Source organism: Aotus nancymaae, unplaced genomic scaffold (genome assembly GCF_030222135.1).
Source record: "Aotus nancymaae isolate 86718 unplaced genomic scaffold, 86718_ANA_hifiasm-v0.15.2.pri h1tg000016l, whole genome shotgun sequence".
Classification (NCBI taxonomy): Eukaryota; Metazoa; Chordata; class Mammalia; order Primates; family Aotidae; genus Aotus; species Aotus nancymaae.
In genome coordinates this window covers 40,371,027-40,392,791 of record NW_026988428.1, presented here as the reverse complement: position 1 = coordinate 40,392,791, position 21,765 = coordinate 40,371,027, and the positions used below count along the sequence as shown (strand labels likewise).

Here is a 21,765-nt window from a genome sequence, read left to right as displayed (position 1 = left end):
TTGAAGCCAGTTCTCCCACTTATGCACCAAACTCAATCATCTCTCAATCTTCTTGCCATCATTTCAACAATTCTCCAATCTCTCTCCTACATCATAACTTGTACTAAGTACCCTGCATAATAACTGAATAGATCTACCCACATGTCCGTCTTTGTGAAGTTTTAGAACACCTGCAATAAAAGATAAAGAGTCCAAATAAAATAAACACTTATGTACTTATCTTCTAAATAAGGAGTCTAAAACCTTCCATAGAATAGGGATAAAAATGGCTCACACACAAAGGAACAAGAATCAAAATGTCATTAAGGTTCTTAATGGATACAAGAAAGTGAAGCAATGTCTTTAAAATCCTGAAAGAAAATGATTTTCAACCCTAGAAGTCCATACTCAGCCAATCTATTATAAGAACAGAGACCTTTTCTTTTTCTTTTTTTTTTTTTTTTTGAGATGGAGTCTCGCTCTGTCACTGCAATCTCGGCTCACTGCAACATCTGCCTCCTGGGTTCAAGAGATCCTTCTGCCCCAGCCTCCTGAGTAGCTGGGATTACAGGTATATACCACCAAGCCCAGCTAATTTTTGTATTTTTAGTAGAGATGGGGTTTTACCATGTTTGTCAGGCTGGTCTCCAACTCCTAACCTCAGGCGAACCATCCACCTCAGCCTCCCAAAGTGCTGGGATTACAGGCATGAGCCCAGCCAACAGAGATCTTTTCAAACATGCAAAGACAGGCCGGGCACAGTGGCTCACACCTGTATTTGGGAGGCCGAGGCAGGCGGATCACGAGATCAGGAGATCGAGACCATCCTGGCTAATACAGTGAAACCCTATCTCTACTAAAAATACAAAAAATTAGCCAGGTCTGGTGGCATGTGCCTGTAGTCCCAGCTACTCGGGAGCCTGAGACAGGAGAATCGCTTGAACCCGGGAGGCAGAGGTTGTGATGAGCCGAGATCATGCCACTGTACTCCAGCCTGGTGACAGAGCAAGACTCCATCTCAAAAAAAAAAAAAAAAAAAAAAACATGCAAAGACTTAGCTAGTAAGAATGAGTTCTGTCAAAATAAGGGAGAAAACCAAGAAGCCACATGCTCCAGGAAACAGGATTTCAGACCACAGGAAAGAGGTGTAGGGAAGTCCTCGAAAAATAATTGAGTAGCAGAACCAGAGAACAACCAGCCCAACACAGAAACTGGAGGAGAAAGCTATGAGAGGGAGATCTCCAGGGACAGGAGGGAGGAGATTGAAATAGACGGATAAGTCTATAATCTATTTAATTATTTACAGAACACTACTGGTAGTGACAGAGCTGAGAGAACAACCAAAAAAAGTTAAATAAAAACCTTTGCAAGCAAAAAAGCAAGGCAATAATTAACTCCAAGAAAAACAAAAAAAGTTACTATAAAAGAAAAATACTTGATTAAATAGTTAATAATAGTCACATACTTAACTATATAAAATTTAACCAGAAATGTGATGAAATTATATTCAAACTATGAGGATAAAGGAAATAGGGAGGAAAGTGATGTTTTAAAAAAGCTAAATTTGCATTTACCATAACAGAAAGTCAATAGAGAATAGCTAAAATTAATAAAAAGTAACAGCATATCATGTAGAAGTTCAGAGATAAACATCAGAAGAAATAGCTAAAAGTTGAGGCCATTTGGCTCTGATGAGCAGCAGTGAAGGATGAGGATAAGGGCAAGGGATTGCTCTTTTTCATTTTAAGCCTTTGAATATTAATTGAATTTTTAGCTATATATGTATATATTATTTCGATTTAAATTTTAAAAAATAATTTCTTTTTAAAAAAGGAATAAACATATTGGGGGAAAATAGACTGCTGGCAAAAATCGAAGAGAAAGAAAAATCAAATATTTATTAAAAGTAAATATTTACTTTTTTAATACAGACCCACTTCAAGTAAGGACAAACACACAAACATATTCCTTAGTAATCTCTTCACAATAGATTATTACAGCATGGAACAATTATTCATATACATAAAGAAATGACGTCAAAATAGGTTAAATTGTTTTCCATCTACTCTGTCTAATAAGGCAAGAATAAATGATTCACTTTGGAAATAGTCTCACCAAAAAAGGGTTAAAGTAGTAAAAATTCATCACCTAAAGAAATGGAAAACTTTGGATATATGGAATATAAACAAGTTAGTCCTCTGATGATGCCAGATAAATGAATTTAGGCAAGAAAGCACACTGTTACAAAAAGCCTAGGTTCTAAATCAGGATTACTGAAACACTAACAACTAATTTCAGATTTTTGTCTTCATTGCATGAAGCACCAAGCCAGTTTTCTTTAGACTGCCTGTGCTGGTTTGGGCCAAGATCTCGTCAAAATGTAGTCTGCCAATGATGTAGGTAAGTAAGATAGAGGGATGAAGAAAAATTTAGCATCCCAGCCAGCTGAATATCGAGTTCGTGGATGCACCGATGTCAGAGCATGTTCCATGCAGTCAGTGACCAGGTTCAGGTTTGTGCTACAACTCAACAGCCCTTCTTTGATGATGTTGTAAACTGTATACAAAAAAAGAAATAGTGGTCAACAGTTTTATTCCTTATATTTTTAAGATCATGCAGTCACAGAAGTCTAACCACATCTAATTTCTACAAGATAGAATGATCTAGAACATGTTTCCCAATATGATAGCCACTAGCCACATGTAGCTATTGCACGCTTAAACAATAGCTAATGCACTAGCATGAAAACTCAATTTTAGATTTTATTTAATTTAAATTAAATTTTAAAACTCAATTTTTTTTTGTTTGGTTGTTTTTTGGTTTTTTTTTTTTTTTTTTGAGACAGGATCTTGCTCTGTCACTCAGGCTGGAGTACAGTGGTGCAATCTCAGCTCACTGCAACCTCTGCCTCCCAGACTCAAGTGATCCTCCCGCCTCAGCTTCCCACATAGCTGGGACTACAGGTATGCATCACCATGCCCAGCTAATTTTGTTTATTTTTTGTAGACTCAAGGTCTCACTATGCTGCCCAGGCTGGTCTTGAATTCCTGGGCTCAAGCGATCCTCCCACCTCAGCCTCCCAAAGTGCTGGAATTATAGGTGTGAGGCACCATGCCTGGCCTTAAAACTCAATTCTGATAGCTGGGTACAGTGGCTCATGCCTGTAATCCCAGCACTTTGGGAGGCCAAGGCAGGTGGATCACTCAAAGTCAGGAGTTTGAAGCCAGCATGGCCAACATGGTGAAACTCCATGTCTACTAAAAATACAAAAATTAGGCATGGTGGTGTAGACCCAGTTACTCAGGAGGCTGAGACAGGAGAATTGATTGAACCTGGGAAGCAGAGGTTGCAGTGAGCCAAGATCGTGCCACTGCATGCCAGCCTGGGTGACAGAGTGAGACTCTCTCAAAAAAAAAAAAAGACTCAATTCTCTTACTAGAAAAATTTTAAATATATTTAGAACAACACAGATATGGGAATCTACATTTTCAACTGAAAACTTTTTAATATTCTGGAGATATAATTCATATATCATAAAATTCAGCCATTTAAAGTGTACAGATCAATAATTTTTAGTATATTCAGAGTTATACAATCAGCATCCCAAAAAGAAACTCTGTGCCTATTAGAAGTCATTCCATTTTTCACTGCTGCTGCCATCTCCTCCTCCAGGTCTCCAGAATAATATTCTTACAGGAAATTGACCAGTCCCACCCCGACGAGGTTCCTATCTCCTGAACATGAGAAGTATAGTCTCTGGGAATGGCCCATAGGGCCCTGCAAAGACTTGTCCTCACTATCTTACCTCTTCCCACCTACACACTTTCTCCTGTCACATTAAGACACATAGTTTGTGGACAAAGCCATTTGTTATCAAAAGGATAAACAATGATGAAGACTGCACTTTAGTTGAGCAGACATCTCACACCAGCCCTGCCACGATACCAAGGGGCACCCCCTCTCAAGACCCAAAGGTTCCATGCCCTCTAAGTATGTAATACCTCCTAGTGCTCAGGTGGCCAGGCCCGTAGAGGACAGGGCAGGAAAGATACTGGCCCCAGGCCGTCTATATGCCCCCTTCCTCAACCATGACAGCCAACAGACTAAGTCAACCATGAGGGTGCTGGGACCTTTCTGATCTCCTTCTGTTCTGGGAAGACTTTATTTAGGAAGCTTTGTTCTGAGAGGATCTGCCAATCATTGTCCACCAACCCTATTTTCCTCTTCTCATGCAAGGGTACTGATACAGAGGGTTTGTGTCCCAACTCAAATCTCATCTTGAATTATAATCCCACAATCCCCATGTGTCTCGGGAGGGACCTGGTGGAAGGTACTGAATCATGGGGATGGTTCCCCTACGCTGTTCTTGTAATAGTGAGTTCTCACAAGATCTGGTTGTTTTATAAGGGACTTTCTGCTTGCACTCATTCCCTCTCCTGCTAACCTGTGAAGAGGTGCCTTCTGCCATGATTGTAAGTTTCCTGAGGCCTCCCCAGCCACTCAGAACTGTGAGTCAATTAACCCTCTTTTCTTTAGAAATTACCCAGTCTCATATTTCTTCATAGCAGCGTGAGAATGAACTAATACAGGGTACCCATTATCCCTATCAAAAGACAAAAGCTTACAGGCATCAAAATACTGCTGTCCATAAGTCTCCTTAATATGCTTGGGGGCTTTCTCCCAGCATTGCTTCACTCCCTCTAAGGACTGTGTCAGGTTTGTCATTCCCGTTCTGAAGTAGCCAGGTTCAACTATGCTGATCTTCACCCCAAAATGTCGAAGCTCACGCCTGAAATAAAACCCCACAAGTTATGATTAAAAACCACCACCATTTCAATGCTCTCAGGAAGGAAAAGCAAAACAAAAAAGATTATAACAATACCTTTACTGGAAAAGCCTGCACATGGTTGGCAGAGCGCACCAACCGGAGCCCCGCAGGGCATTTTTCTGACTGGAATGATGGCTGCGGCTGGCTTCCGGGGGCCGGCGGGGGCTCCCGGGGTACGCCGCCATCAGAGTTTCTGCCAGACGCAGACAGCAGGCTCTAGCCGGGATGCGCAAGGAAAGCCCTGGGTGTCAAGGCGGGGCCTGGCGCCGACCCCTGGGTCGAGGGGGCACGCCGCAGTCACACCCAGGGGTTGCCCCGATGCGCCTCTAGAAGAAGCCTCGCGCCACCGCCACCGCTCGCGCAGCCGCGGGGCACCTTGGGACACAGCCCTGGTCCTTGGGGCTGTGCCGTTCACAGGACAGCGCAGAGTATGAGGCCAAATCCCATCCTGCAGTCCCAAGCCTCTCTACTACCAGGGCTGAGTGGCTTCGCTAAGTAGAGAGCCGGCCCCTTTAATAGCAAACGACTTGACACTTGTGCCAAGCTCCCGCGAAGAAGAAGGGGAAGTTTGCGGTCCCTCCCCACCTCCCCGCAGGTACCTGGCGGAAACCAAACCGAGGGGTGCGGTGGCAAGGACAGGGTGCCTCGCAGGCTTGTGCAGGTCGGCCTTGGACCTGCGCTGCCTCAGGGTGTAAAGGAGGCCGGGGTGGGCAGCGTGGGCCTGTGAGGCCCGAGGGTGCCCGCATCCCCCTGCAACCGGCTCCGCAGTGGTCCGTTCCAGTTCGGGGTTGGGATTGGGGTGCGCCTTTTCCAGTGCTTATTGCGGCCGACAGGCCGGGGTTACTGCGTGACCACCGGAGCAACCCTGGTGCTATGGAGGTAGCTGGGGCTGGTCCTGCCACAGGGTTGTGGTAGCACTGCCTGATGGTGTGAGACCAGATTCTAATCCTTATGGTTTTCCATGGGAATTGGTGATACGTGCAGCTCTTGTTGGATTTTTTGCTGTTCCCTTTTTTGTGTGTGTGGAGAAGTTTTAGACTGGTTAGGAGTCAGCTTTATGTGGAAAGAGAGAAAAAAGCTTGCTGTAATGCTTTCTGGACTAATTGAAAAAAAAAATGTAAACTAATTGAAAATTTTAGCCTTGTTCAAAAAGAGTATGAAGGCCATGAAGTAGAGTCGTTTTTAAAGGATGCCAGCTTTGAGAAGGAGGCAACAGAAGCACAAAGTTTGGAGGTAACCTGTGGAAAGCTGAACAGGTTCAATGTGGAACTTGAAGATAAAATACTCTGTCTAGAAAAAGAGTTAAAAGAAGAGAAATATAAACATTCTGAACAAGGTGAATTGATGGCGGATATTTCAAAAAGGATACAGTCTCTAGAAGATAAGTCAAAATCCCTCAAATCACAAGTAGCTGAAGCCAAAATGATCTTCAAGAATTTCAAATGAAGAACGACTGAAGATAGCATAAAAGATGCTTTGAATGAAAATTCTCAACTTCAGAAAAGCCAGAAACAACTTTTACAAGAAGCTGAAGTGTGCAAAAAATAAATGAGTGAACCTAATAAACAGAAAATAATATTTGAAGACTCCAAAGAGTCGTACACGCAGAACAAGTTCTAAATGATAAAATCACATCAAGACTCTGACTGAACACTTGCTAAAGATGAAAGATTGGCTATGCTTGGAGAAGACATAACGGACGATGCTAACTTGGAGTTAGAAATGAACAACGAATTGGAAAATAGTGCTTACTTAGATAATCCTCCAAAAGGAGCTTTAAAGAAACTGATTCATGCTGCTAAGTTAAATGCTTCTTTAAAAACCTTAGACGGAGAAAGAAACCAAATTTATATTCAGTTATCTGAAGCTGATAAAACAAAGGAAGAGCTTAGAGAGCATATTAAAAATCTTCAGACTGAACAAGCATCTTTGCAGTCAGAAAACACACGTTTTGAAAGTGAGAATCAGAATCTTCAACAGAAATTTAATGACTGAATTATATCAAGAAAATAAAATGAAACCCCACAGGAAATTAAGAATAGAGGAAAATTACCGGTTAGAGAAAGAGGAGAAATTTTCTAAAGTAGACAAAAAGATCAGCCATGCCACTGAAGAGATGGAGACCTATAGAAAGCGAGCCAAAGATCTTGAAGAAGAATCGGAGAGAACTATCCATTCTTATCAAGGGCAGATTATTTCCCATGAGAAAAAAAGCACATGGTAATTGGTTGGCAGCTCAGACTGCTGAAAGAAACCTCAATGATTTAAGGAAAGAAAATGCTCACAAAAGACAAAAATTAACTGAAACAGGGTTTAAATTTGAACTTTTAGAAAAAGATCTTTATGCACTTGATGTTCCAAATAAACCATTTGGCAGAGAGCATTCCCCATACGGTCCTTCGCCATTGGGTCAGGCTTCATCTGAAACGAGAGCTTTTCTCTCTCGTCCAACTCTGTTGGAGGGTCCACTCAGATTCTCACCTTTGTTTCTAGGGGGAGGAGGAAGAGGCTCAAGAGGCCCAAGGAATCCTCTGGACCATAAGATTACCAATGAAAGAGGAGAATCAAGCTTTGATATGTTAACCAATTCTCATAAGGCTCCTTCGGACACTGGATCCGTGTCACCTCCAGGGGAACAGGACCATAGGATGATGTTTCCTCCACCGGGACAATCATATCCTGATTCAGCTCTTCCTCCACAAAGGCAAGCCAGATTTTATTCTAATTCTGGTAGACTGTCTGGACCAATAGAACTCAGAAGTTTTTATATGCCTTTGGATAAAATGGATGGGTCAATGCCTTCCGAAATGGAATCCAGTAGAAATGATACCAAAGATGATCTTGGTAATTTCAATGTGCCTGATTAATCTCTCCGAGCTGAAAATGGAGCAACTGGCCCCGGCTTTGTTCCTCCACCTCTTGCTCCATTCAGAGGTTCATTGTTTCCAGTGGATACAAGGGGCCCGTTCATGAGAAGAGGACCTCCTTTCCCCCCACCTCTTCCAGGAACCATGTTTGGAGCTTCTTGAGATTATTTTCCACCAAGAGATTTCCCAGGTCCACCACATGCTCCATTTGCAATGAGAAATGTCTATCCACCAAGGGATTTTCCTCCTTACCTTCCCCCAAGACCTGGATTTTTTCCTCCCACCCCTACATCCTGAAGATAGAAGTAAGTTCCCTTCAGGGTTGATTCCACCTTCAAATGAGCCTGCTACTGATCATTCAGAACCACAGCAAGAAACCTGACAATATTTTTGCTCTCTTCAAAAGTAATTTTGACTGATCTCATTTGCAGTTCATGTAACTACGGTTACTTAAATGATTACACTTTTGCTCAAATTGAAGTTTAATGGAATTATAATTCTCAGGATAGTATTTTGTAAATATGATTTAAATATGAATCTTATGAGTTAATTATTTCCATTTTATTTTATTATAGATAGTATAACTATTTTAATTTGATTAACTAATCCACTATTATATAAACAATAGTGGGAGTTTTATATATGTAATCTTGCAGGTGGGGAGGCTTTAAATTCTAAAGGCTGTGTCTGTGTCTTTAAGCCAAGAACTGTATTTACTGTGATTGTATACAAATGTGAAAGTAACTTTATGCTTAATTAAATAAATTTTAGTTGATTTAAAGACTTGTTTGGTATTGATAATGATAAAATCAGATAGTTTTTCTATTAAAAATACCTTTACTGAATATTTTAAAGGATAAAGAAATGGAGAAGAAAAAAAATAAAATATAAACATCTCTGGATCCAACAACTAGGAAATGATTATACCAAATCATAGCCATTCAATTCTAGAATCACTCATTTAATAAAGAGTTATTAAGTACCTACCATGTGCTAGACTCTGCAGGCATGAAGGATACAAATGACAATAAATAAAATTAGCATTTATTATGATTGGCACTATGCTAAGTGTCTCATATACACAATCTCAGAAGATTAAGACTCAGTTCCTCATCTCAGAAAGGTGAGTCCAACATTGGTTGAGTCCAACAAAGTAGGCAAATAATTACAACACAACTCAAAAGAATTATGAAGGAGAGGCATTCAAGGGGCTATGAAAGTAGAAAGGAAGGTACAGATAGATTTTCTGAGGGAGTCAGGGAAGGCTTCAGTGAAGAGAAAAACATTTCAGTTGAGTCTTTGTTTTTTTGTTTTTTTGTTTTTTGAGATGGAGTTTCACTCTTATTGCCCAGGCTAGAGTGCAATGGCGCCATCTCGGCTCACTGCAACCTCTGCCTCCCAGGTTCAAGCGATTCTCCTGCCTCAGCCTCCCGAGTAGCTGAGATTACAGGCATGCACCACCATGCCCATCTAATTTTGTATTTTTAATAGAGACAGGGTTTCTCCATGTTGGTCAGGCTGGTCTCAAACTCCTGATCTCAGGTGATCCGCCCACCTCAGCCTCCCAAAATGCTGAGATTACAGGTATGAGCCACCAGGCCCGGCCTACATTTCAGTTGAGTCTTAAAGCAGGGATCCCCAACCCTGGGGTGCGGACCGGTACATCCACAGCCTGTTAGGGACTGGGCTACACAGGAGGAGGTGAGCAGTGGGCAAGCCAGCATTACCGCCTGAGCTCCACCTCCTGTCAGGTCAGTCAGACATTAAAGTCTCATAGGGGCATGAACCCTACTGTGAACTGTGCATGCGAGGGATCTAAGTTGTACACTCCCTGTAAGAATCCTGAGGTGGAACAGTTTCATTCCGAAACCATCTATTTCTTCCCACCACCCCCACCCTGGACCGTAAAAAAACTGTCTTTCACGAAACAGGTCCCTGGAGCCAAAAATGTTGGGGACCATTATCTTAAAGGATAAAAGGAAATTTCCAAGTAAAGAAAAGGGAAGAATAACAAACCAGGCAATGGGAATCGCACATGCAAAAGTATGGGCCTGTGGAAAAGTACAGTGTGTTCAGACTATGAGATCACTCATGAAACATGATGTGAGCATTAGAATGACAAATTCCAGGATATTCAAGTTAGTTCAACAAACAGTTCCAAAAATACTTACCAAGGGCCGACTATAGGCTAAGTGCTATACTAAGTGCTGCCTACATCAAGTGAAGCAAGATGGCATTGTGCACCATGGCAGAGGTATACTCTAGGAGATATAGGGACAGTGATGAGGAGTGTTCCCTAAACTATAGGTTCAGGCAGCCTTGCTGGAGAAGACGAAGCTCAAGCTGACAGCAAGGAGAAACGTTTGAAGTAATGGTCCATAAGTAGGCAGACCACAAAGCCTTATGACCTCTAAGCAGTGGTTCTCAAAGTGTGGACCCTGGATCAGTGGCATCATCAGCATCTGGGAACTTTTTAGAAATGCAATGTATTGGGCCCCAGTCTAGACTTACTAAATAAGAAACGCTAGGGGTGAGACTCAATAATCTGTTTTAACAAGCCTTCCAGGTGACTCTGAGGCATGCTAGAGTTTAAGAATCACTCACTGTTCTAAGGGAAAAGCCTCACTTACCAAACCAAAACCTAAAACCTTCCATGTTAGAGCTTCAAAAAGTGTCTCCAGGTGCCCATATGTAATGGAGAAGAGAAAAGGGCTTTCTGCCGAAGGTGACTCTCCTCCTTTAAATTTCAATTCTCCGTGGAGTTTTCTCACTCTGATTCCTACCACCCCTCATTTCCATTCTCCTTTAACACTCCAATGTAAATGTAGAACAAAACTTCCTTTCCTTGTCTATCCTGAGGACTGCTAGGGTGAAATTGACTTTTCTAAAGGAATTACATAGTGGTTTGAATGTTGGAAGGATATATCTTTGATCTTAGTCTGGGAATGAGTCAAGGAGTCTGAGAGACCAGCCCTAGGTCATGGTAAATCAGTGAGCAGCAGCCCTGTAGCAGTACACAGAACATCAGATAGGTGGGAAGCCAGGTGAGGTGCTTACCACATGGTAACAACTCATGTAATCTCTTGGCTATTTCTCCGTTTTCTTCCTAGGCATATAAGACTCACATTATAACACTTACGTACCAGTCATGGTATGGTAGGCTAAACAATGGCTCCCAAAGAGATCAGGTCCTAATTCCTGTAAATGTTACCTTATGTGGCAAAGACTTTGCATGTGTGATTAAGTTAAGGCTCTTGCTATAGGGGGTTATCCTAGGTTATCTGCATGGGCCCTAAATGCAATCACAAAGATCCTTGTAAGAGAAGCGGAAGTGGATCTGATGACTGACAGAAGAAGAAAAGGCAATGTGACCACGAAGGCAGAGATAGGAATGATGTAGCCACAGCCAAAGAATGCTGGCAGTGACCCGAAGCTGGAAGAGGCAAGAAATGGATTCTCCCAAAGCGATTTCAGAAGGAATGTGGCCCTGTCAACACCTCAGTTTTGGCCCAGTGATACTGATTATGAAATGATTACAAAAAAAAGTGTTGTTTTAAAACACCATATACCATAAACTACCTATGATAATTTATTACAGCAGTCATAGAAAGTCAATACATGCTACCTTTAATATTCACAGCCCATTTCCAAGGGAAACTGTCCAAAAGTCAGCCCCTGCTAAAGAAGAGTGTGGACAGCAATATTTTGGACCATGTTACTACAGCCTCATGTCCACAGCTGATTGGACCAGGAAGGGGACTTGATAGAAGGAGAGCCCCTCATAAGACTGAACAATGGCTCTGCCTGTGATTACCAACATGACTATGGACAAATTACTAAACTTCTGTGCCTCAGTTTCCTCAGATGTACAATAAGAATATGTACAATAAGAATAAAAATAATGCCTTCTTCATGGGGTTGCTATGAAAGTTAAATGATTTAATGGATGGAAAGTACTTACAGCAGTGCCTTACCCATAATCATGCACAAAAATGTCACACAATGTGGTGTCACCTGGCACACACAAAAAAATAAACTCAGCCAATAGAATTCTCTCTCAAGAAGTATAATATAAGGAAAATAGACTGAGTGCAGTGGTGCAGGACTGTAGTCCTAGCTACTCAGGAGGCTAAGGCAGGAGAACAGCTTGAGCCCAGGAGTTCAAGGTTGTAGTAAGCTATGATCATGCCTGTGAATAGTCACTGAACTCTGGCCCAGGCAATATAGTGAGACTCTGTCTCTTAAAAATAAATAAACAGGCTGGGCACGGTGGCTCATGCCTGTAATCCCAGCACTTTGGGAGGCTGAGGCGGGCAGATCATGAAGTCAGGAGTTTGAGACCAGCCTGGCCAACATAGTGAAACCCCATCTCTACTAAAAATACAAAAATTAGCTGGGCATGGTGGCACACGCCTGTAATCCCAGCTACTCGGGAGGCTGATGCAGGAGAATAGCTTGAACCCAGGAGGCGGAGGTTGCAGTGAGCCGAGATTGCACCACTGCACTCCAGGCTGGGTGACAGTGTGAGACTCCATCTCAAAATAAATAAATAAATAAGCAGGGCACAGTGGCTCACACCTGTAATCCCAGCATTTTGGGAGGCCAAGTTGGGTGGATTACATGAGGTCAGGCGTTTGATACCAGCCTGGCCAGCATGGTGAAGCCCCATCTCTGCTAAAAATACAAAAATTGGCCAGGTGTGGTAGCACATGCCTGTGGTCCCAGCTACTTGGGAGGCTGAGGCACAAGAATCGCTTGAACCTGGGAAGCGGAGGTTGCAGTGAGCCAAGATCACATCACTGCACTCCAGCCTGGATGACAGAGCAAGACTCTGTCTCAGAAAATAAATAAATAGATACACATATATGACACACACACATATATATGGGGGGCGGGTACTACAAAAAGAATAAAGCAGTTAGTGGAAGGACAGGAAACTGAACCAATAGGACTAGCCAGGCACGCTGGCTCATGCCTGTAATCCCAGCACTTTTGGAGGCTGAGGCAGGAAGATCACTTTAGCCCAGGAGTTTGAGACTAGCCTGGGTAACATAATGAGACTCCAGCTCTACAAAGTACAAAAAATTTGCTGGGCATAGTGGCATGTACCCATGGTCCCAGCTACCAGGGAGGCTGAGGTGGGAGGATCGTTTAAGCCCAGGAGGTTGAGGCTGCAATGAACCATGATCACACAACTGCACTCCAGCCTGGGCAACAGAGTGAGACCCTGTCTCAAAAATAAAAAAATAAATCTTGAGAATTAAAGTGTGACATCATAGTGGTAGAAGACAAAGACCTGAGGTCAAAACACAGTTCTGCCAAATTCTGGCTATAACAAGTGAATTTGGGAAAGATATGTAAATCTGAGCCTGTTTTCTGTATAAAATAGACTAGTAATAATATCTATGTATCAAGATTTGAGGACTGATAAAATAAGATAAGGTTGGTGAAAGCAACTAGCACAATGCCTAAGACATATTTCAGTGCTCAATAGTTGTTTTTGTTTTAACTTAAGAGAGTTACCTCAGAATATCTGAAAAGGCTTCTATTCCAAACTTGGAGACACAGTAGACTCCTGCAAAGGAAGCAATTCTTCCCAGAATGCTGGAGACATTGACAATCCTTCCCCGTGCTCTCCTCACCAAGGGAAGCATGCTCAACGTCACCTGGATCACACCAATGAGGTTCACTTTGAGGATATCCATAGAGTCGTCAATACTCAGCCACTCACATAAGGAAACTGGTTTAATAATGCCTGCATTGTTCACCAGTCCCCAGAGTCCTAAAACAAAAGTCATATCAAGAGTTTGGTTTCAGGCAAAAATACTCTATTTTGAACTTAGGTGGGGAAAGAATCACTCTTGAGGAATCATAACCACTAACCACCCCCATGAGAGTTTGCAGCCCAAATTATATGACATATAAATTTGCTAAATATAATTTTAAAATAAAAGGGTTGAAAATATTAATAAAAATAATATAAAATTGATCAAGCAAGGGCAGGACACGGTGGCTCACGCCTGTAATCCCAGCACTTTGGGAGGCCAAGACAGGCAGATCACAAGGTCAGGAATTCAAGACCAGCCTGGCCAACATGGTGAAACCCTGTCTCTACTAAAAGTACAAAAATTAGCCAGGCGTGGTAGCAGGCGCCTATAATCCCAGCTACTCGGGAGGCTGAGGCAGGAGAATTGCTTGTAACTGGAAGGCGGAGGTTGCAGTGAGCCAAGGTCGAGCCACTGCACTCCAGTCTGGGCAGAAAAGTGAAACTCTGTCTCAATAAATAAATAAATAATTGATCAAGCAGATTTGAGAAAGAACCAAATAAAACTTCTAGAAATAAAAGATGCAACTATTGAAATTTTAAAATTTGGTAGACAGGTTTAATAGCAGACAGACATAGTGGACGAAAGAAAGTAGCAAATCGGAAGACAGTAAAGAAAAACATACAGACTGCGGCATAAATATACAAAGAGCTGAAAAACATGAAAGAAAAGGGAGGCAAGACCAAAGTAAAAACATGTAACATATGTCTAATCAGATCCAAAAATAAGGGAGGCAAATGGAATAAAGTCAATATTTGAAGTAATGATGGCTAAGAATTTTCCAGAACTGATAATGCACAGATTCAAGAAGCCACACCCCCAAAAAAAATCCCAAGCAATATAGACAGAGAAATCCATACCTAGATACACCAAAATAAAAATCTAAGAAAGAGAATATCTTTAAATACCCAGAAAGAAAAGACAGATTATTTTCAAAGGAAAAACAAATAGGCTAACAACTGACTTATGAAGACACAAACAACAAGAGACAGACGACCGGAACGGTGTCTTCAATGTACCAAGAAAAAGTAATTGTAAACATAGAATAGCCTATCTGCAAAAACAGCTTTCAACAACGAGGGTAAAATAAAGACATTTTAAGAAATTTCTTTTTTTCACTCAGCCACCCAGGCTGGAGTGCAGGGGCATGACCTCGGCTCACTGCCACCACCATCTCCTGGGTTCAAGCGATTCTCCTGTCTCAGCCTCCCAAGTAGCTGGGATTACAGGCACCTACCATCATGCCCAGCTAATTTTTGTATTTTTAGTAGAGTTAGGCTTTCACGATGTTGGCCAGGCTGGTCTTGAACTCCTGACCTCAGGTGATCTGCCCACCTCTGTCTCTCAAAGTGCTAGGACTGTAGGCGTGAGCCACCATGCCTGGCCAAGAAATGTTTTTTAAAAGGAAAGATTTTGTCCCAGCACCTTCTAAATTCTAAATTCTTAGGTATACATTCAGTAACAAAGAAAGCAATTTTAGATGGAAAATTCAAGAAGGAACAATGAGAAAAGAAAAAGGTAAAAAGAGAATAAATCTAAACAAACATTACATATTGGAGAGACAAAAAACAGAACTGAAATACACAGCACCAGTAGCATAGACGTCAGGAGGGATAACTGAAATGTGAGTGTTCTGAGGGCCCTGGATTACACAGAAGAAAAGTAAAGATACTAATTTTACATTTGATAAACAACATATGCACTTAAAATTTCTACGGAAACCACCAGAGAAATAGAAATAGAGAATATTCTAGTACTTTCAACTTAGTAGTGGAAAAAGTGGAATAAAAATTCAATCAATTCAAGGCCGGGTGCAGTGGCTCACACCTGTAATTCCAGCACTTTGGGAGGCTGAGGCGGGCAGATCACGAGGTCAGAAGATCGAGACCATCCTGGCCAACATGGTGAAACCCCATCTCTACTCAAAATACAAAAAATTAGCTGGGTGTGGTGGCGCATGCCTGTAGTCCCAGCTACTCAGGAGGCTGAGGCAGGAGAATTGCTTGAACCCAGGAGGTGGAGATTGCAGTGAGCCGAGATCACGCCATTGCACTCCAGCCTGGGTAACGAGTGAAACTCCGTCTCAAAAAAAAAAAAAAAAAAAAAAAAAAATTGAATCAATTCAAAAGAGAATAAAGGAAACAGGAAAAAATGGGACAAATAAAAAGCACAAAGATAAAAGAAATAAATCCAAACATAATAATTAAGGCGAGGCTCAGTGGCTCATGCCTATAATCCTAACACTTTGGAAATACAAGCCATTTGGATCTCTTGAGACCAGGAGTTTGAGACCAGCCTGGGCAACGTAGAAAGACCCACTCTACAAATATTTTTTATTTTAAGTTAGCTGAGTGTGATGGTACACACCTGCAGTCCTAGCTACTCAGGAGGCTGAGTTAAGAGGATGGCTTGAATCCAGGAATTCAACTTTACAGTGAGCTGATCGTGGCACTACACTCCAACCTGGATGACAGAGTGAGACTTTGCCTCTAAAATAATAACAATAATAATAAAGTAGTATAGATGAAATAAATGTTCTACTTAAAAAACAAAAATTATCAGTCTGGTTTAGTTTTTATATCAGCAATATGCTCCTTATAAGAGGTCACATAAAATAACAGAGACACAGAAAAGTTAAAAGTGTAAGGATTGAAAAAGACTCCAAGGTAAAGTTTTTGTAACTGAAGGGACAGTAACATTATAAACTGAGAGAAGGACTAGAAAGAAAAGTAGAATTGGTGAAGAGGTGAGAGGAAAACAACAACTCCTCCTTTAGATTTTGTGAGTTTTAGGCACTAGTAGAGTTTCCAGATGAAGAAATCCAGCAAGTAGTTGGAAATTCAAATGGGAGGAGTAAGAAACCAAGGACACAGATTTAAAAAGGTAATAGACAAAAGTATGAACATAGAGGATTCATTCAGCATTTTTGAGCCTTTAACATGTACCAGACAACATGCCAGAAGTTGGAAATGTGAAAATAGTAAGAGAGGCCCATGTCATCAAGGAGCTCACAGTCTAACAGATGGGAAAACAGTAACAATACAATAGAAATAAATGTTATGCACAGCACAGAGGCTATAACTACCCACAGCTCCTGACTCTTCCTGGGGGAGTTAAGAACAACCTCAGACAAGAAATAATATGTGTGTGTGTGTATATATATATATATATATATATATATATATATTTTTTTTTTTTTTTTTTTTGAGACGGAGTTTCGCTCTTGTTACCCAGGCTGGAGTGCAATGGCGCGATCTCGGCTCACCGCAACCTCCGCCTCCTGGGTTCAGGCAATTCTACTGCCTCAGCCTCCTGAGTAGCTGGGATTACAGGCACGCGCCACCATGCCCAGCTAATTTTTTGTATTTTTAGTAGAGACGGGGTTTCACCATGTTGACCAGGATGGTCTCAATCTCTTGACCTCGTGATCCACCTGCCTCGGCCTCCCAAAGTGCTGGGATTACAGGCGTGAGCCACCAAGTAATATTTTTTAAATTGAGATGGTATCTCACTGTGTTGCCCAGGCTGGTCTTGAATTCCTGGGCTCAAGCAATCCTCCCACTTCGGCCTCCCAAAGTGCTGGGATTATAGGCGTGAACCACAGCGCCCGGCTAAAGTAAATTTTAAATTTAAAAAAATTTTTAGCCAAATCAGTAAATTTTCAAGTTTAAAATAATTTTTTTTAAATGTACACTTTGGGAGGCTGAGGCAAGTGGATCTCTTGAGCCCAGGAGTTTGAGACCAACATGGGCAACATGGAAAGACCTCATCTCTACAAAAAATACAAAAATTAGCCAAGCATGGTGGTGCACACCTGTATTCCCAGCTACTCAGGAGGCTAAGAGGTAGAAGGATCACTTGAGCCTGGGAGGTCAAGGTTGAAGTGAGCCGACAATGCCACTGCACTCCAGCATAGGTGACAGAGCAGGACCCTGTCTCAAAAAAAAAAAAAAAAAAATTAACATCCTGCAACCCAAGCAAAACAAGGTTTTACTTTAGAGATAGGGTCTCACTGTGTTGTCCAGGCTGGAGTACAGTGGCTATTCAACAGGTGCCATCATAACCCACTGTAGCCTCAAAGTCCTGCTCGAGTGATGTTCCCACCTCAGCCTCTCAAGTAGCTGGAACTACAGACGTGTAGGCACTATACCCAGCCAAGAGAAGCAATTTAATTGCCACTTTGCAACTCCTAGAGTGAGGAGCTATTTAGGAGATCCAGTTACCAGAATCTACTGAATCATAAAACCAAGGGAGAAGGAGAAGAAAGGAATCAAAGAGGAGTTGAATAATATTTACACAAAATAGAACTTAAAAAAAGAATTTATTAATTATTGCCAAAAACTGAAAACAACCAAGATTCCCTTCAATAGGTGAATGATAAACTGTGGCACATACATACAATGGAATATCATGCAGCGAGAAAAAGAAATTAGCTGTCAGGCTCGACGCAGTGGCTCATACCTGTAATTCCAGCACTTTGGGAGGCTGAAGCAAGAGGATCACTTGAGCCCAGGAGTTCAGTGCTGCAGTGAGCTATGATTGCACCACTGCACTTCAACCTGAGCAACAGAGTGAGACCTCTATCTCAACAAAACAAAACAAACAAACAAACAGAAACAGAAATGAGCTATCGAGCCATGAAAAGACATGGAAAACAGGTGTGGTGGCTCATGCCTGTAATCCCAACACTTTGGGAGGCAAAGGTAGGAGGATCAATTGAGCCCAGGAGTTCAAGACCAGCCTGAGTGACATAGTGTGACAATGCCTCTAGAAAAAAATTAAAAATTAGCTGGGCATAGTGGTGTGTACCTGTAGTCTCAGCTACTTAGGAGGTGGAGGTGAGAGGATCTCTTGAACCCAGGAGAGTGAGGCTGCAGTGAGCCATGATCAGGCCACTGCACTCAGGCCTGGGAAACAGAGCAAGACCCTGTTTCAAAAAAAAAGAGGCGGCCGGGCGCGGTGGCTCACGCCTGTAATCCCAGCACTTTGGGAGGCCGAGGCAGGTGGATCACGAGGTCAAGAGATCGAGACCATCCCAGTCAACATGGTGAAACCCCATCTCTACTAAAAATACAAAAAAATTAGCTGGGCATGGTGGCGCATGCCGGTAATCCCAGCTACTCAGGAGGCTGAGGCAGGAGAATTGCCTGAACCCAGGAGGCGGAGGTTGCGGTGAGCCAAGATCGCGCCATTGCACTCCAGCCTGGGTAACAAGAGCGAAACTCCGTTCTCAAAAAAAAAAAAAAAAAAAGGCGAGACATGAAGGAATCTTAAATGCATATTGCTAAGTGAAAGAAGCTAGTCTAAAAGACTACATATAATATTATTCCTGCCAGGCATGATGGCTCACTCCTGTAATCCCAGCACTTTGGTAGGCAGAGACAGGCAGATCACCTGATGTCAGGAGTTTGAGACCAGACTGGCTAACATGGTGAAACCCCCTATCTACTAAAAATACAAAAATTAGCCGGGCATGGTGGTGCATGCCTGTAGTCCCAGCTACTCAGAAGTCTGAGGCAGGAGAATTGCTTGAACTCAGGAGGCAGAGGTTGCAGTGAGCTGAGATGACACCACTGCACTCCAGCTTGGGCAACAAGAGCAAAATTCTATCTCAGAAAAAAACAATTCCAACTATATGACAGCTGGAAATGGACAAATTATGGAGATAGTAAAAAGAGCAGTGGTTGCCAGGAATGTGGGGAGTGATGAATACGTAAAGCACAGAGGACTTTTAGGGAACTGAAACTATTCTATGTAATACAATAATGGTGGATAGCTGTCATTACACATTTGTCCAAACACACAGAACTATATAATACAAAGTTAACCCTTATGTAAACTATGGACTTTAGTTAACAATAACATATCAAGATTAGCTCATCAGTTGTAACAAGTGTACCACACCAATGAAAGATGTTAATAGGAAAAACTGAGCGGGCGTGGTGGCTCCCACCTATAATCCCAACACTTTGGGAGGCTGAGGCAGGAGGACTGCCTGAGGTTGGGAGTTCAAGACCAGCCTGGCTAACATTGTGAAACCCCGCCTCCACTAAAAATACAAAAATCAGCCAGGCATGGTGGTACACACTGGTAGTCCCAGCTACTTGGGAGGCTGAGTCATGAGAATTGCTTGAACCTGGGAGGCAGAGGTTGCAGTGAGCCAAGATTTCACCACTGCATTCCAGTCTTGGTGACAAAGTAAAACTCTGTCTCAAAAAGAAAAAAAGGGAAAACTGTTGAAGGGATATATAGCACTTTGGGAGGCCGAGGTGGGAGGATCACCTGAGGTCCAGAGTTCAAGACCAGCCTAACCAATATGGAGAAACCCCCATCTCTATCAAAAATACAAAATTAGCTGGACATGGTGGTACATGCCTGTAATCCCAGCTACTCAGGAGACTGAGGCAGGAGAATCACTTGAACCCAGGAGGCAGAGGTTGCGGTAAGCTGAGATTGTGCCATTGCACTGCAGCCTGGGCAACAAGAGCAAAACTCCAACTCAAAAAAAAAAGAAATAGTGTGTTGATTTTTTAAATAAATAAAATAAAATTTTAAAACATTTTTTAAAGACCAAATACTGACTTCAAGAAATGCCTATATTTTAAGTAGTAGCCAAGGGAAGATAATCAGGTTCTTAAGAACATCTTAGCTTGGGCAACATAGCAAGACCTTGTCTCTACTAAAAATAAAAAATAAAAAAAATAGCCAGGCATGGTGGCAATTGCCTCTAATCCCAGCTACTCAAGAGGCTGAGGCAGGAGGATCTCTTGAGCCCAAGTGATCAAGGCTGCAGTGAGCTATGATCATGCCACCATACTCCAACTCTTCAAAGATTACGTTTATAAATACTCTACTTGCAATATGAGATAATAGCTTCAAATCTATTCAGCTCATTTTTCAAAATAAATGTTAAGGAAATGAAACACCACGAAAGATCTCAACAGTCCTTCAAATGACAAGGCCGGCCTTCTAAGCCCAGCTTTTGATACACACAGTCAGCCCTTCATAACCATGAATTCAATCAACCATGGATGAAAAAAACATTTTTAATTTGCATCTATACTGAACATATACAGACTTTTTTCCTTGTCATTATTTCCTAAACCAGGGGCCTCCAGTGCCTGAGCCATAGACTGGTATCAGCCCATGACCTGTTAGGAACCAGGCCATACAGCAGGTGAGTGCAGGCAAGCGAGCAAAGCTTCATCTGTATTTGCAGCCGCTCCCGATCACAGGCATTACTGCCTGAGCTCTGCCTTCTGTCAGATCAGTGGCAACAGTAGATTCTCATGGGAGCACAAACCCTATTGTGAACTGCACATACCAGGGATCTAGGTTACAAGCTCCTTATGAGAATGTAATGTCTGATGATCTGTCACTGTCTCTCATCACCTCCAGATGGGACTGTCTAGATGCAGGAAAACAAGCTGAGGGCCCCCACTGATTCTACATTATGGGTGAGTTGTATAATTATTTCATTACATATTAAAATGTAATAATATAAATGAAGTGCACAATAAATGCAGTGCACTTGAATCATCCTGAAACCATCCCCATCCACTGTCCATGGAAAAACTGTCTTCCACAAAACTGGTCCCTGGTACCAAAAAGGCTGAGGACGGCTGCCCTAAACAATACAGTATAACTATTATTTATGTATCATTTACATAGTATTTCATATTTTATGTAACCCAGGGATGATTTAAAGTATCCATTACCTTAAAGGATGTTCATAGATTGTAACTAAATACTACACTATTTTATATAAGGGATTTGAGCATCCTCAGATTTTAGTATCCACAAGCAGTCCTTGAACTAATCCCCAACAGACACCAAGGAACAACTGTATATATATCCTTAGCATCTTCATGCCTAAGTAAATGAAAGGAGAAAATATTTCATACCTCTGTCCCCCACATGCTCCTTCACCCACTGGGTAGCTGCAGCGATGCTCTCCATCTTGGTAATATCCAGAGTTACCGTCTCCAGCCTGTCAGATGTCTGGCGCCTCAGCTGCTCGGCTCCTTTCTCCGTCAGACACGCAGCCAGCACTCTCAAGCCTCGTGCATCCAGCTGTCTGGCCAGCAGGTTCCCAAAGCCCGAGTCACAGCCCGTGATAAAGACATACTTGTCTCTCAGGTGACTCACCACCTGCCTCTCCCGGTACCAGCGGAGAAGGTAGTACAGGCCCACGAAGGCCACCAGATACAGCCACATGGTGAGGGTGCGTCCTTCTCTTTTAATAGAAAGAAAATATCTTTCATTT

At 42.2% G+C, this 21,765-nt stretch overlaps 1 protein-coding gene and 1 pseudogene across 2 annotated transcripts in view; one reads left to right on the top strand and one right to left on the bottom strand.

Moving 5' to 3' along the window:
* Positions 1-1,851: 1,851 nt before the first annotated feature.
* Positions 1,852-21,765, bottom strand: part of HSD17B6 (hydroxysteroid 17-beta dehydrogenase 6) — a 28,914-nt gene continuing 9,000 nt past the window's right edge. For both annotated transcript variants that reach the window (XM_012450513.2, XM_012450514.2), the window contains exons 2-5: positions 21,404-21,735; positions 13,198-13,456; positions 4,605-4,768; positions 1,852-2,535 (exon numbers count right to left, since the gene is read on the bottom strand). In XM_012450513.2, coding sequence (XP_012305936.2) covers positions 2,318-2,535; positions 4,605-4,768; positions 13,198-13,456; positions 21,404-21,716 — 954 coding nt within the window. In that variant the 5' untranslated portion in view covers positions 21,717-21,735 and the 3' untranslated portion in view covers positions 1,852-2,317. The remainder of the gene's footprint in view (positions 2,536-4,604; positions 4,769-13,197; positions 13,457-21,403; positions 21,736-21,765) is intronic.
* Positions 5,880-8,056, top strand: LOC105715969 (melanoma inhibitory activity protein 2-like; annotated as a pseudogene).